The 17391-nt window shown below is 38.7% G+C and overlaps 1 protein-coding gene across 1 annotated transcript in view; it reads right to left on the bottom strand.

Annotated features, from left to right (window-relative positions):
• The window catches only part of da (transcription factor daughterless), a 65000-nt gene that overhangs the window by 32678 nt on the left and 14931 nt on the right, over nucleotides 1–17391 (bottom strand). Inside the window, 1 exon segment of the mRNA XM_074108660.1 lies at nucleotides 6911–7409. Coding sequence (XP_073964761.1) covers nucleotides 6911–7324 — 414 coding nt within the window. The 5' untranslated portion in view covers nucleotides 7325–7409.

Raw genomic sequence — 17391 nt, 5'->3', positions numbered from 1 at the left:
TTAGGGCGGTTGAATTTTGGGTTTCGTTGTCCACATATTATACGAAAAGTTTAGCACAGAAATGAATGATATTTTACAATCAAGATATTCATTATATTTTCTATGCCTGTGATTATTCCGATTTTTGTAAGAATGCTTTATTAGTCTGTAATTCTCGTGCAAAGTTGACATCTTTTTTTTGTCGACTTTTGGGCTCCTGTAATTCTGATATTACACATTTATATGAAAATCTGAAAAACCAAAGGCATAGATAACTACGTCTAGTCCATACTTACAAAATTTCATTTATTTCTGTTGCCTGGTTTTCAAATGAGACCGGGACTACGTTTGTATGGAGAATGGAACGAAGAGACTTCTCTTAATGCGTAATTTTAAGGTAAGGCCGCATGGGTACTACAGCGGCTATTTCATAGCATTTATCCGCAGACACGCTGATTAAAAAATCGATGTATATTCAATCGAATAATCGATTTATTCCGCAATCGATTAAACTAGTATTCGTTCATTAGTTGGCCATAAAACCATGGATTGATTTAAAATTATAATTCTTCTACAAACAGTTCGGTCATCATTATAAATATAGAGGTTACGACATGTGGATTTAAGAGCCATTTTATAGCCTAATTAAATTAAACTGAATATCATCACAGCAGTTTGTCATCACCCAAAGTGACAAATACAAGTAACTTCATTGTAACAAAATTACTGATTCCAATTACAGTTCTAGTCGACAAAGTTCGTATTGGTATTGCTTCTCAACTAGCTTACTTAAGTTTACTGAAGCTATGTTAAACATGAAACTACCGTGAGACTCACTCATATTAAATATATTGACCCGGATAACTCACGTCTTAAATCGAGTTTAGCCCGACATGCTTCGGGCTAATCCGTAGCCGTTCGTCTTCCCTATCAAATCTGATATAGTGCGTCGAATCCGAGTCCATTGAGTGCTCGGCCACAGGAGACCCCTTGTCGTCCTGTTTTCTGTGTGAACGTACCTTTACAGAGCGATGTTGTTAGTGTTGTGTGCTACCCTACTTTTGACAGTTGTAATGAAAATGATGATGAAAACGCGGGTAGTTGTGTGCCGGTGTCAGTTTCGTGGGTAGTCGCGCGAGCAGAGCGGTGGCGTGTTGCAGCAGCCGCCGAGTCGCGTTGCTCCGAAGACGAAGGGCTACGGATTAGCCCGAAACATGTCCAGCTAAACTCGATTTAAGACGTGAGTTATCCGGGTCAATATACTTTAATATTTTAGTGAAGCTAATTGAGAAAGCAATATCAATACGAACCTATCCTTTCCTTTCCTTTTTTGATAAGGTACGATCGCAAAACATTACTCACTACATGTGTACAATTAGCCCAATTGTTCATGCCTCAGGGAGGCCTTTGGCCATGAGTGAGACACTTCACAACAAAAGTACACATTCTACTAATACTATAAATGTAAACACTATTAAAGGTATACTTAGGTTGCATGCAATTAATTACAACAGCCACCATTGCGGCCAGCAGTGCAACAAAGCGTTATCTCCAGCATTGTCCAGCGTCCACTGCGTTAGAGCACGCCTTAAAAGTGCACAGGGAAATGAAACAGATACTTCGAGCCTTTTCTGTCGCAGTCGGTTATGGAGCTATACCGAATGAGGAACGTAAGAACTTTTATTCAAACATAATCATAGTTAAAGTGGTTCGGTCTTTATGAGTAAAGAAAGAGGTTAGTTGTTGCTAAACTTTTCTATTGAGAATCAGGCAGGTGAAACTAAATAAAATCTTTAAAAACAACCAGAAGTGACAAAAGAAAGGTTTCTAACGCAATGTTTTTCTAACCACTCTGAAACGGTAACGCGATACTTTCGACCCGTCTATTACGCCCTAATGGATTTTGCTACGCGATACGCCGTCCAGAACGCAGCGATTCAAACAAATAGTTAAAACTTGAATAAACCCTGCTTTCTTGTTGCCGCGTTCCGGAATGTAAAGCATCATCAACATATCAGCCGTAGGACGTCCACTGTTGGACATAGGCCTTCCCCATAGACCTCAAGTTGCTTCGGTTGGAAGCAGCTTCCACCGGGAACCTGCAGCTTTAACCACCGCTACCCTCTGACGATGGCCACTTACCATCGTTACACTTGACTGTAAACGCCATGAGAACCCAAAACTACTCTCTTTGTCACATTTGTCTCAAACGAGCGAGAGGGAATTACGAATTTCGGTTCTACTTTCGAACCCTTTATTATATGTAGGTACAAATGCTTATATCTGTTTGTTTGAAAAAGAAAAACAAACGAGAAATAGATGCCGATTGGTTCCGTTAATTAATTAAAATGAATTAAGAAGATCACTACGAATTAATTGAAGCGTATTCATGAACCCTGTACAAAAAGAGAGTCCCGTTGGATGAACGGCGAACAAGTCATAGGCGACAGCGATAACAATAAGTATATTCGATGGATAATATAATAGTTTCGTATTTTTTCAAGCCTTTGTTTGACTTGACAATTTGATATGGATGCGTAATATGAATAGCTATGTGTGAATGTATGTACCTCTACGAAGAGCAATAAAAAGTACAATCAGCAAAAACTTGTTTTTTTTTAACTTATTGTTATTAATTTATTCAATCATTGTGATCTTCATCTTCAGCCTATAAACTTCACCCTGCTGGCCACAGACCTCCACTCACATTGCAGTTTTCACTTACGACGTTAAATCTGGCCAAGCATGGGCCAAACTGAATTGGCAACTGAGATCAACCTTCATTAGGATTTAATAGCGCTTTACTAAAACTATCAATGCAATTTGTTTCTTTTCTATAAAGAAAGAAAAAAAGAAAGCAAGAAAAACATTTATTCGTGATATTTATAAAGCAGATAAAAATAAACAAGGAAATCGAGACAAATTTTGTCACGAAATGGTCCCAACTCAGCATGATGTCAACCTTGCGGCCGACGCTGTTCTTCCGTTGGAACCGTTTAGATGAGAGATTATACTCGTACAAACTCACGATACACATGTATCTTGATATAGATTGGAAGTTGGAAGTGATTAGATTAGAACTGATTAAAACATTCTTTATTCCGACAGCGCATTTAAATGATATAATTAATGACGTCATTTTCACGGGTGAGCCTAAACCAAGTACCAGTTTATTTTGAAAGACGACTTTCTGTCAAGTTTCTTGCGGCGCATTCTTCTTGGCAATGGCCTTTCCGAAAGCACCTGTAGTTTAAAAAATAAATGTCATGTAAAAGAGCCAATTGCGGCCTGTTTACAGAGTAAAAGATTTAAATTTGAATACAGTCAGCAGCAGAAGTGGAGTGTCATTCGCGAAACCGCGTGCTTTTGTCAAAATTAGACATTAAAGACATTGTAATAAGAACCATGATCTACACACGACTCTACCGCTAAGGAGATAGTAAGAGTGTTAAGATAATTTTGAGCCCCACAACTGCTCATCTACTGTACGGTCGTCGGTATGATTCCAGCTGATCCGCTATCGCTTCAGCTTGTACCTCACACCGCCGTCACCGCCGCAGCCTGTAACTTGCGCAGCGTGCAGGAAGCGCCTCACAATGCGATGGGAACAGGATGCGGCGGGATCGTCGTGATTCATGCAATATTTACCACGCGGTCACAGCGGACTGGGAAAGGGTTTTTGTATGATTATATTTCAATCTAACGGTAGTCTGTCAACTAAAGGATAAGGTACACTCACAATAAATATTGGGATAAGTTTGCCTTTGTACTCTTTTTGTTTTGTTGTTTTCTTTTTATATTATTTTTGTTTTATGTACAATAAAGTATTTACATACAAACATACATACATATACATCAATATTGAAAGTAATACAAAAGTCACGCGAGCTAAAAACGCGACCGCGCATATCCTATTTTAAATTGGCACATTATCGCGTTATACGCATAATAATTAATTCGCATAACCCATAATTTATTTTGTCATAACAATGGCTTGGCATAACTTTAATAAGCGTACGTTTCTTTGCATAAATATTTAAAAATAATCACCTCCTTTACCTTTATTGACAAATGTTGATTTTTTTTTTTATTCCATGTAATGTTTGAGAAAAGCACTATACAAGCCTCGGCCGGAACCTGGGGTTGCCGGCCTCTCATCCCTATCCGGCCTCGCTACGCTCGGCCATCTATATCTGCTTGGCCGGCCACCCCCTACTTCCCGGCCTCTACAGTAATGTACTATTATACAAATTTCCCGCCCTCGGCCGGCAATGTAACCGCCTTTTGTTTCAATGCGAGCTACGGTACGGCGCTCGCTCGCCGCCAGCACCGCCCGCAGCCGCCGCGCCAGCAGCCACACAACACGGCGACGAGACTAGCGTCCCGCCAGCTTCATTCTTATTTTTTATTTTTATTTTATTTCATGTCTTGTTTGAGAAAAGCACTATACAAGCCACGGCCGGAACGCGGGGTTGCCGGCCTATACAGTAATGTACTATTATTGTATAGACTGTAAGAGCACTGCTGCTATCGTGAACTCTTCAAGATCGGCACAGTCCCGTGCCTCATCAATAGTGTCCAAACATAATAAAACATAATATATTTTTAGAACAACTATTTGCGTGTATATTATAATTGGTTGTAATATTTTAGAGAGCAGTGGGCGTAGCGGCCAACACCTACCTACATACCTAATGCTCTAGTTTTAGAGCGATCAAAATTCGACTCTATATTAATACAAGTAGATATAATTTTGATTAACATATTCAATAAACATAGGACTATGTTAAAATATTGTTATATATTACATTTTGCGTGGGTTACGTGATATATGGAGAGTTGACACATGCGATCAAGATAATATATGTATGTTATAATAAATTGTGATACCATCAGAAACAGTGTATGTATGGAAACTTATGCCAAGTGCATATTTGTTTTCAAATAAAAGTTTGAAACAAATGTCCAAGTAAATCGTTTAATTTATCAGCTCGATTTTTTCTGCTATCACAAACAAAGCAAAGCTTGTACCATCAGCCAAATAAGTGTTCTATCAATTTTAAAACAAGTTCCTATCAAATTAACATGTCGTTTAAGTCGAACTTTCAAGTTGACAGACACGTCTATTGGCATTATTGTTTTATGACATGCAAACGATTATAAACTTTAGGGTGGTAGACCACATATTTGGCTGATGGTACCATGGATACTAGGCAACGGATAAACATACTTATATAGATGAATACATACTTAAATACATATTAAACATCCAAGACCCGAGAACAAATATTCGTATTTTATTCACACAAATGTCTGCCCCGGCCGGGAATCGAACCCGGGACCTCAAGCTTCGTGGTCAGGTTCTCTGACCACTTGGCTATCCGGGCGTCAAAATAATAATAGATATAGTAAACAATAATAGGTACACAGATATAGTGAATAATAATTTTCTATCAGGAAAACTCAGCGGGGCTACTACGTAATTCGAAAATCGAAGTTCGTGTCGTTCCGTCCCTCAGTCACTTATACTATTTAATACGAGAGTGAGAGGGACGGTACGATACGAACTTCGATTATCGGTGTACGCTCTCTGATTTCCACATACGACGGCAACCGAAGTGTCAATCAATTATTGTATTAAATGAGTGACATTTCCACATACGATGAGTATACTGAAGCTAATTGAGAGAGCATCTATAATATAAAAGTGAACCGCCAGAACGGAAAAAAAACGAGACAGAGCAGGATGGCGCTCTACAACACCATTTTGACACGTTTCTCCCAAACAGCGCATTATTTCTCTGGAATTTTAAAGCAATTCGATTCTTTGACCTTGGGAATCGCGAAAAACTTGGGAAAATATGAAAACGACTGTACGATGAGTATACTGAAGCTAATTGAGAGAGCATGATAAATATACGATTCTTCTCCGATAAAATATGATTTACAGGACAACATTTATTAGCATTCATAACATATGTAATTTATGTATGACTAGAGTTTACCCGCGGCTTCGCACGCGTAAACTATTCGATCTGGTAGTTACAAGTGAAATTCCGGAATTTTAGAAAAAGCCCCTGAGAATTTCCAAAATGTATATCGTGGTCTTCATTGAGATTGTCATAAGAACAGCTGTCCAAAATTTCAAGACTCTAAACCCAGCGGTAGCATTTTCAAGATTTTATCCCTATCCCGTTGGAAATATCGGGATATATAAATATATAAGATAAATTTCATCTAAATGCGTCCATCCGTTTTAGCGTGAAGGAGTAGGTAACATACAACACACACACAACAAACTTTCGCATTTATAATATAAGTAGAAAGTTAGTTAGTTACATCAACAATGTACCTGTGCTGCCATCTATTAAACTGTTAAACTACAACTAGGTACCTGTTTTTATTAAAAATAAAATATACTGCTGTCTGTTTTTATTACCACTGAAAAAAAAAGTAGGAAGTAGGATTACTCCAGACACCATGTGGCACACGCTATATGGTTTTAAAAAGAGTCATGTGTCATTTCATATGTATGACGTACGTTTTATAATGTGTAAAGATGATTCTAGATCGCGCGCCATTTTTCCGAGAAATTTTAGGGGCGTAACGCGAATGCATTCAAATATGCACCGGTTTCCTGTAAGAATGAGCACAACACGCGCAAACAATAATGTTAAGTAATTTGTACTTTAATTGTTTTATTGGAAAATGTAACTTCTGATTCGCCGAAAATTATTTCCTAGCAGTACTTTTGTTACAAAACATCGTCAATGCAAATCTGTTAACATAAGATAAAATTACTACATTATTGAAAGCAGACGGATAATTTCATAAAGTTAACTTTCGGTGAACCGAAAATTCGGTCAACGAACGCATCTGCAAAAAAGATGTTCGGCGAAAAAAAACCTGTCAATTAAAAAATTGAGCTCACCCCACTCTCCTGACTAGTTGCAGCCGGCGGCAGTCCGTGCTCCTCGTTAAATCTCCGTCTCGCTCTATGCCTGAGCAGTGCCGAAGCATCGGGTTGGCCGAACTGGAATATCTGTTCCTCTTTTCCGTTGAGGAACCTCTCCACCTCATACTCTCTCTTTTCATTGCAGAAATCCGTCGTTATAAACTCGGAGCGCACTCCATCTAGGATTTCCGAAGATAACCGAAGCGAGTCCGAAGTCTGACGAAGATTGACGTCTGAATCCGGAGGACGGTAAGTTTCACATATTTGATTAAATGTATTAAAATACTCCGACGCTAGGTCGGTTCTAGGTTGATAGTCCATGTCGCCTATAGGAGGCGGGTCGGCGGTTAAAAAATTTGAGTCCATGTTAGCATCGTGCCGCAGCGCCATTTTGTTTTTGTCACTTAAATTTCACTTTTTTACTTTTTGTTGGACGCATCACCGTGTTCTCTTGGGCATTTTAATTAATATTGCACTATAACACCACAATAAAAAAACAATTATGCTCTGTTATTGATCAATGGCCCGCTAGGTAAAATCGGGTAACCACAAAATTGACAAACAAAGGCGAGTGGATTACTTTTTTTTTAGATTCAGCCACCTTGCACCGTATGGGAACCGGGCAAGCTTAGTGACGCTCTGTCGGGAATCGAACCCCACACAAAAGAGAAAGCAGGTAAGCATCCGCCGAGGGTACGTGTCAAAATTTAACACGTATAGAAATCAAAAAAGCTTTTCGGTAATAAGAATTTGCTTTTAATGGAAATTTGAGACTAAATAAAAGTGCTGTCCCATGTTGATTTCGCAGGGGTCACACCATTAGGTGTAAGAAGTGTAATACGATACATTTTGAACAATAAATAGCATTATAATTTTTTTACAAACAAAGAACAAAAACTTAAAAAACACAACCTTAGCTAAACCAAATCATTATATAAATTTGGGCATCCTTCTCCGCCATGATTTTGACTTTCTCGTAAATGCAGAAAATGGATCTCACATTAATTTCCAAAAATAGTAAGCGATGACATATATCCGAATGATTGTGAAAAAAAACAAACACAATTGTAAATAATATCTGTAACGCACCTTGGCGATTGTTATAACGTTGAAAAGATGATTTAAAACTTCACCCAGTTAATGCAGGTAAACGTGAAATTTCGAGTTACGTCCTTTCACTACAAAGCGTGCTAAAGAAATAATTGCACATCTGCGCGTATTGGGGAAAAAAAAGTTGATTTGTTACTTCAAAAGTAAACCGAACGATGAAAAAATGAACAGAGCATGAAGCAGTTTTATTTTAGAAAATACCTTTTGTCCGAAGTCGTGTTTGCCAGAAACCGTTATTTGATAACACCGCTATTTCATCAGGACATTCTGAATGTGTGTAATTATCAATTATGCACATTTAGGTAATTTGGTTTATGAAATTGACGTTAATTACGCGCAAAAGCCACATCTTTAGTGGAATAATCGGTTCATGAAAAACACATACCTCACAACACATCCTCGCACATCTCTGGTGGATAAGAAGCCTTAACGAAAGCTTCTTATTCTGCACTACCTTCCTTTGTGCTGCGCAACAAAAGCGCAAACTAACAAACAACCAGGCACGGGGTTTACGGAATCTTGTTTTGCTGCACTTTTAACCGACAGGTGAGGGTGTCTCTGCGAAGACCCGTAAGTGGTTAATTCGCGTAACCTACATTCGCCGCCTACCAACTGCTGATGCTAAGTGTTTTTGTTGATTGATACTACGGCTTCTTTGCATCTCTGACTTACTTCAAAAAGTAAATTAAAAATTAAAAAAAAAAACAAGACACGCACGCACGCACACGCTCACACACACACATACCCACACACTTATCACACTTTCAACTATAATCAGATAGACCATGCTTGTTTTTTTATTTGTAATTAGTTTAATTTGTTATTTTAATTATTTTTTTACTATACGTCTTTAAATAATGATTTTGTAGCAAGCATTCTGAAAATCAGCGCTGGGTGCATGCTGCCATGGGTCCAGCATTCGCTGAGATTGGTACCCATTGCCGGAACGTAGGTAGCTGGGTTATTTATTTCCAATTTTTTTTTTGATCATGTAATTATGATGTGGCAATAAATGATTTTTTATTTTATTTTTATTTTAAGAAATTTGGAAACTGTCCAGATGTTTCTAAATCCTTCACAGTGCAATCTACAAGGCTGTGGAATCGGCTACCGACCTCCATCAGGCAATCTCTCACCGTGGGATCGTTCAGGGAGGGTTTGAAGAAAATGTGGCTCACACCTTCTCCTTAAATCTATCAAAACATCCTTTTTTTTTTTTATGTTTGTATATGTATGCATATAAACCCTCTTGCAAAAAAATAGGGCACCTATGGTTTTTCAGGTAAGCTTTCATGCACATAAAATACAAAAACCATAGGTGCCCGTTTTTTTTGCAAGGGGGTTTATTTGTATGTAGTAGTTTATTTTCATGTTAGGTCTCTATTAAAGATTTGTGTATTTTATTATTTAAGGCATTATATTGAAGCTTTCACTATCTATTTTAATGTTTAAACTCACTTTTTGTCTGTCCCTAACTGATGGTAGAGATCCCTTAAAGGGATAAGTTCGCCTTTGTACATATATCTCAATGTTTGTCAATTGTGTTTGTTACTTATTTTGTACAATAAAGAGTTTACATACATACATACATACATACGTTTAGGCTACAAGGAGGACCAAAGACAAATGCAGCCAAGTATAATTTACATAAAATTTTAATAATGAAGGCAATTCGAAAAAATTAATACAATCAAATAAATAACTGAAAAAAAATATTTTTGCGGTGTCTTTGGCTTTCAATTATTTTTTGGACATACTTAAACAGGTACATATTAAACACCCACTCGAGAACAACTCATACAAATAGCCCCGACCGAGGATCGATCGCACCCGGGACCTCAAGCTCAGGTTCACTAACCACTGGGCACTAACACCAGCTGTATCGCCCTGGTCCTGCCGTGCCGAGGCTCGCTGTATCGCATCACAACACGACACCGTGCGAACGCGCTGACGCCGCGGTGTCGCGTGACCGCCGCGGTGGTCCGACCACCCTGCTGTGTGAAGCGACGGACGGCATGGTCAGTGAATTGGTGCTGCCTGAGCATGTTATGCACAGTGTCATAACATTAACCCGTCGAGCGATAAGGCGGTGCAAAAAGCGCCTGGCGAAATTTGTCCGGAACTGTGATATACATACACTCACTGAGTGCGCCCAGCGCATTTTCGGACAGGACAGATTTCCTTAAATCGCTCGACGGGCTAATACCCAACATTTCAGCACATTGGGCTAGTTTAAAACAATGACACTCCCGTAATATTTTTCAGAATTATCCTCGTAACGCACAGTCCTTTATAAAGGACTTATTATAATGTGAACTTCAAACTCTATCATAAATGACATAGTTTGATGTTCATATATCAAAAATTTGACTTGAGCGTTCGGAGGTTATTATAGGTTTTATAATTAGGTTGCAGCGAGGACCAAAGATATGGACATACATACCCACATACATACATACATACATACATACGCACGAAAAACATAACCCTCCTTCGGGCAGTCGGGTAAAAAAGTCCAGTTTGTGCCACACGGCGACTTAAAACGTGCTACACATTGCATTAACCCGTCACGCGTCCTAGAGACTACATTAGTCCCTAACTTTTTTCTGCGGGTAATGTCCTAGAGAGAGACTACGCGACCCACAACTCATAAAATTACGTTCGTTTGGCCTCACCCTTTGACAATCAGCTGATCAAGTATACAATCTGCCAGACACTGTAACGGCACCATGGCATCTGACAGGTGGTACTGTTCTGTTCACAAACTGTACTGTGTACAAACAAATCGCCTCTCAGCTGATCAATTGTTCCAACTCGAGAACATCTGACAAATGTGGCTGCTGCTTTTCATTCTAATAACTATGCCAACACCAGCTGACTATCCAAAAGTCTTTTGTTTTATTCTACGGTAGAAGAACAGATAAATAAATTATGCTGAGCTGGTGTCCGATTCGCAATCGCAATGACACTTTTATTCTTCGTGTAGTCTATTTGTACAATCAAATGCAAAGATATCGCTACGGCCAAAGTTAGAAAAATATGAATACACGACCTTAATTTTAAGTGCATAAAGTCGAGTACGTACCTATACATATTTTTGTAACTTAGGCCGTGTTAATATCTTTGCACTTGACTGTACTTAATAATGTTGTTGTGTTGTGTTGTTGTGAATAAAGGTATTGAAAAAAAAAACCTTAAAAAAAAATAATTTACTTTCTTTTTCTAATTTTCAAATGAGTCGATCAACTAGTTCTTGTACCTCGTTGCCATGGTTACGGCCCCTGGACAACTCTTTACAATCATGATTTAACTACCGTTATTTTATTTAGGGTGAAGCGAGACGAGCGTAACTTTCCGAGTTGTGAGTCGCCGTGTGGCATACTGACTGGCCCTTTGTATACTTAAAAGCTTATAATTGTAATTTTGTAAATAAATAAATAAATAAAACCGAATGCAGCAGATAACCCTACTGATAAATCTTGAACATGCAACTTAGGTTTGGCTAGGGGGTGCTCAGGTATCAACTGTATCTATCTCAAAGATCCATATCAGGCACGTAGGAGGCATTTACCAATAACTTATCCTTATCGAAATAACAAAGTTTTTGAGTGTATGTGCGAAAGTGTTGTTCTTTTAAGCTAAAAAAAAAAGCCTAACGGACTTCGATGTAATTTGATACACAGATATTTAGCTCATAACCTAGCTAGATTAACATACTTTATCCACGAAAATTGCATAGTTCCCGCCGCATAGCGATAAACGAATTCTTTGCAGACGGAGTCACGGGCAACAACTAATTATTAACCGGCTTCAAAAAGAGGGTTATGTTCGACTTCAACTGTATGTTTATTTTTTTCATCAGCCGGAAGACGTCCACTGCTGGACAAAGGCCTCCCCCGGCCTTATTTTTTTTATCTTAATGCAAAAAGTTTTCATGTTTAACTAATCCGCAAACAGATTTGGCAGTCAGCTGATCGCACATACTAGCAGACACCGGGTGGTTAGCTGCCAGGTACCAGGGCGGCATAACATTTGACAGGTGGCGCAGCCGGCGGTCAAGGGCGCGGGGTCAACGCACGCTCCGATGCTACATACAGAGCTATGATATCCTGGTATCTCGGAACAGGTGGTTATGAGGAAAAACTTGTTTTCCAATAGAATTATTAATTGGTTTTATGATTTTAATTAATGAGGTTTTTTATAGGTATGCGTCTACGATGCCGTAGCTGAGTAAATACGGTGGGATGCCAGACGCCTCCCCCCCCCTCCACCTCCCCATACCAAGTGGGGCAGGCAGCGCCCTACAAGAAAAAAAAAAGTGTGTAAGTAGGAAAAATTGATCGGAGGAAGCCATAACCAAACCAGAGAAAAAACCTATCCAACTTAAAAATGTAAAAAAATCCCCAAAATTGTAATTTCAAAGCTCATTATCACAAAACGGCTGAACCGATTTTTATGAAACATAACTCAAAATGGAAACTCGCTTTCACGTTGAAAAACCGCATCGACATCGGTTCATCCGTTAGAGAGCTACGATACCACCGTTAGCCAGACAGACATTGGTGTCAAACTTATAACACCACACCCCTCTTTTTGTGTCGGGCGGGAGTCAAATATATGAAAAGCTTGTAAGAAAATAACAAAGCTTTTTTAATCCGGAAGAAGCTTCACCCTTAAAAGGAAAAGTCCAGTAGTTTTTCGCGTGCGTAAATTAAATAATTCAATAACTTCATCATTTCACCACGAGAACACGACCTTTTAAAACAATCGCATATTATGTTTTATTGCATTCAGTAAACGGGTCCACTCCAACCGGACCGGCTGAAGGCAGATGCGGGAGGGGTGAATGTGGCACGTTTTTCCTTTTTTTTTTTTAAATTCAAGTCTGCAGTGTTTGCGTTTTCGAAACCATTTTGGAAGCTTTTTAGGATTCCAGCACATGCATGACCAGCAGCTAACCAACGATGTTACTTAGCAAGTTGGTCACTTGATCGCAGTGTTACCAACTTTTACGATAAATTATAGGAGCGTATGAGACTCTATCCCTCGTTACGATTCATATACGATCACGATTGTCTAAATTATGTTCAAATCGAAGTCGCTGGGGCCCATGGCCGTTGGGGCCGAAATGTTCTCAATGCGGATCGGCAAGCGTGTAACGAGATGGACGGATGACCTGGTTAAAGTCGCAGGTTCACGGTGGATGCAGGCCGTTTCCAACCGAAGTAACAGCCTATGGGGGAAGCCTACCAACAGTAGATGCCCTACGGCTGAGATGAAGATGTGTCAAGGGTTCGACACCGTATATTAACACGACGCGACACCGCGTAATGATCTGGCCAGGTCCTATGGGAAAGACAGCCCATGCACAGGGTCCTTCGTGGCATGCGGTGTGCCCGAACCCGGCACCCCGCGAAGCCTTGAACACGCTTGCACCGGACAGATGCGCGCGCGACAGGTGCGGGGTTCGCTGCCCGGCGCCGACGCGTTGCTGCGCCCGCGCCGGTGCTGCCAGCTTTGGCGGGTCTGTGGCTAAATGTAGCCATTTTTAGGATTTTTGTAGCCACTCGTCCACTAGTTAACTACCTACACGTATCTGCAGCCACAAGAAGGCTTAGGTTTTAATCTAAGCCCAATGACGAAGGTCATCCAAACACATGAATATCGAATTTAAATAAATATATTAATAATACAGGCTTCTTACTTCCTCGTCTTCCTCCTTTCAATTTCTTTACAGCTGAGGGTTGAGCTCTCGATAAAATACTTTATTGTGTCCTGCGACTTCGTCTAGAAATAATTAGTTCATCACTATATCGCATGACCTAAGCAACTTTCGGAAATAAAAGGCAGGTACTCTTTATTCCGGTTATAAATTATGGCGCCAAAATCCATTAAATCCGTTGAAACAAATCTTCTGCTTCTCTACATAATATAAACCAATGCCAGCATTTAAATGATATAAAAATTGCTTATTTTCTTTAGATAAAATGCATAAGGCATAAGGGTAAGGGTATTTTTTGTATTTTGTATTCTCATTTTATTTTATTTCACTTTATTATTATTATGTTTTTGTTCTGTATCTATTATTTATGTGTGTGTCCCGAATAAATCTTTTCATTTTAATTTTTTTTAATATTCGCCACGTTTTTCCAATGACAATATCATCCATCACCATTGAGCCATGTCTCTGTCTATCAACAATTTAAGCATATTTAAAATATAATATAATTTGGGTCTCCATATCTATGGCGACCAGTTATACTGGTACAAGTTAACTTATTCATTCGTGGTAGGTTGATGACTATATGTAACGGAGACACAAGTCTTTATGGGCTTTGAGTGGCGGAAAAATCGTTAATAATACAGATTACTATGCCTTGACCAGTTTGTGAGTGCCGCTTCGGTAGAACAAAGCATAGACGTACGTAGGTGTCTATGTGCGGTGGTGATCTCTTACCATCAGGAGAGAGGAGACCCACTTGCTCGTTTGCCATCCAGTCGAATAAAAAAAAAACGTAGCTATCAAAAGGTCGCGGATGAGCAGTTTTTGGTTCGCTTTTATCTTATCAGACTATGGTTGTGATACCAGTCACCAGAATTACTATTCTGCCGTCGAAACGCATACGGGCACATCTAACATTTTGTTAAACTCGAGAAAATAAATGTTGAAAGTTTGTTTTTTGTTTCTTTACTAAAAATAATACATAATAGGCATATTTTCTATTATTTATGCTTTTCTATTTTAATACTCAAAATCATTTAACATTAAAAAAGGAACATTTAGCCTTCATAATGTCCTTTATTTTTAATATCACTGAAATGAGCCTTTTTAACTAAGCATCAGTTAAAAAATCAAAAAAATTAATGGGGACACTTGAAACGTTGTGTTAGATTTTTTTTTGTTGATATTCAAAGTGCTTTTGCAAAGTGATTTTGACTTTGACTTTTAATTTGACGTTATGCTTCTAATTTTAACTAGGCCTATATTTTATATATGCCTCTTTGATTTAAGTCTTAAAAACCTTAAATCTTAAAAATCTTTGTAACTTACCTATGTTATACAAATAAATCATTCATTCATTCATTAATAAATGTGAATATCTCGGGAAGTTGTGCCTTTCAGGTTTACGATATCTCCGAAAGCTATTTACGAAAGAATATAAAAAAAACAGACATTATTCTGAATATGTATTTAACAAAATACAGTCGTATCCGATTGTGCACGCTTTGTTGTCAGATATTGGTGCTGATGACTGTACTGTAACATTACAGTTTCTACATTTTTTCACCAACGCCGCCGCAGCCGGCGTCCAAAATCCAGGTCGCGAGCCCCCGGGGCTCCAACCGGTGCCCGGACGGCAGGTGCCACTTAACTGCACTACAACTGGTCGTAATTGAAAGTTTAAATGTAATTACGTTGTTAATAGTAGTGATATGTGGAATACCGGGCTGGCAGAGCTCGATAGTTGCGTGCGAAGTAGATAGCTAATAGAACGTTTTATTTTTGATTTCCGTTAACTTCAACTGGAAGAGATTTTATTATGAGATAAGTTCGCCGTGGTACCTACAGTCAAGGTCAAAGATATCTTTAATTTCGACTGTACATCGATGTCTCAACGTAAACTGTTATTTTTTATGTGTTTCATGTAAAGAGCTATAACCTCCTAATCCTAACGCCCAGAGTCCTTTATAAAAGACTTGAAATTTTAATATCAAACTCTATCATAAATGACATAAAGTTTGATGTTCATAAATCAAAAATTTGACTTGGGCGTTAGGAGGATAGATTATATACAATACAAAACACCGTGTTATATTTGATATCCGTTAACTTTAAGGGGACAATCTACAGGTCAAATGAAGTTAATCTTTAAAATATAATCAAGTTAAGATAGTTAATTATTAGCAGTAAAACAGCGTAAATGTCCTTAATTTATGCATTTTTTTCAAGGTCCATAACTAATCCGTGTTTAATTAACACAAGAAAGTTAAATATGTTGATTTTTTTGATGCCTCTCTTATATGTCACGTCAATGTCACTTGTCAAGTTTGTTTATTTATTTTACAATTAACAATGAATGTGAAGCTATTTATATGCAAGATTTTTATTTTCGAAAACAAAATTATATATTTTTTTCAATTTCGCGACTATATTGATCATCAGGTAGTTCATATTAATGAACTGAGTCGTCTGCTGAAGTTAACGGATATCAAAAAAAAACACGGTGTATAGTACTTTAAGGTAACATTCAACGCCACTAGTTTCCTAACTCTTGCTGTTGCTGGTCCTTCGCGGGGTAGTGATTTATCCCAAGAAATTATTATTAATTAATTACACGCTGTAAAAAAAGATAAAGGCGAAAGGTTCTTTTAATTCATGACATTTTTTTTAATAGAAAGTTAGAACGCGAGTTTTTTTATGTCGTCTTAAGTGTAACGTCAATGTGACTGCAAGTTTCTGTAGTTTACAGACGGACGGACAGATGGACAGACTAAAGTAAATCTATTCCCACAATGTCAAAAAGATACAAAACAAGAACCCAGATCTACAAAATCGAAGTTCGTATCGTTATCGTACCGTCCCGCAGACGCTAATATTAGGTATTTAATACGAGAGTGAGAGGGACGGTACGATACGAACTTCGATTTTCGAATTTCACAGTATAGCCCCCCTGCTGGCCCGATACTACGAAGTGCAAAATTCGAACTTCAAAATAGCCCCCCAGTTTAGCATGGCATGCGGCGGCGACAATCCGTCTGCCATTGTTCATTTAATTAGCGTACGTATGTGTGTTTGTGTGTCGGCAACCAGCTCAAGGATCTGAATGGAGGCGCGAGCGCGATCAATCTGCCCACGCGCACCAATCGAATTCTGCCGAGTCAAGTTCCATGCGCATACCGTAAACTGCTTCAACTTTGCCCTGTGGCCCCAACATTGCCTTATTTGATTTACAGTCGATAACTTAGCACTCTTATAGGTTTTAAACTTTTATATACACGGGAATTATTATTACGGGGGGGATAAAAGTTTAAAAACCTAGAAGGGTGCTAGTTATTGACTCTAAATCGAATCAGGCAATGTTGGGGCCAGAGGGCAAAGTTGAAGCAGTTTACGGTACCCAATTCGTGTAAAATAAAAAGAAATTAAGCCTTAACGTTTTTAGGGTTCCGTACCTCAAAAGGAGAAACGGAACCCTTATAGGCTCACTTTTTGTCCGTCTGTGTGTCTGTGCGTCAAGACCCTTTTCCTCGGGAAGGCGTGGTGGTATCAAGCTGAAATTTATATCAAATACTGAGGTCTACTGTCACTTGGAGCTGTGAAAAAAACAAACTTCTAACGCAATCAA

Source organism: Choristoneura fumiferana, chromosome 27, assembly GCF_025370935.1.
Source record: "Choristoneura fumiferana chromosome 27, NRCan_CFum_1, whole genome shotgun sequence".
Taxonomy (NCBI): Eukaryota; Metazoa; Arthropoda; class Insecta; order Lepidoptera; family Tortricidae; genus Choristoneura; species Choristoneura fumiferana.
This window is presented reverse-complemented; position numbering and strand designations above follow the sequence as displayed.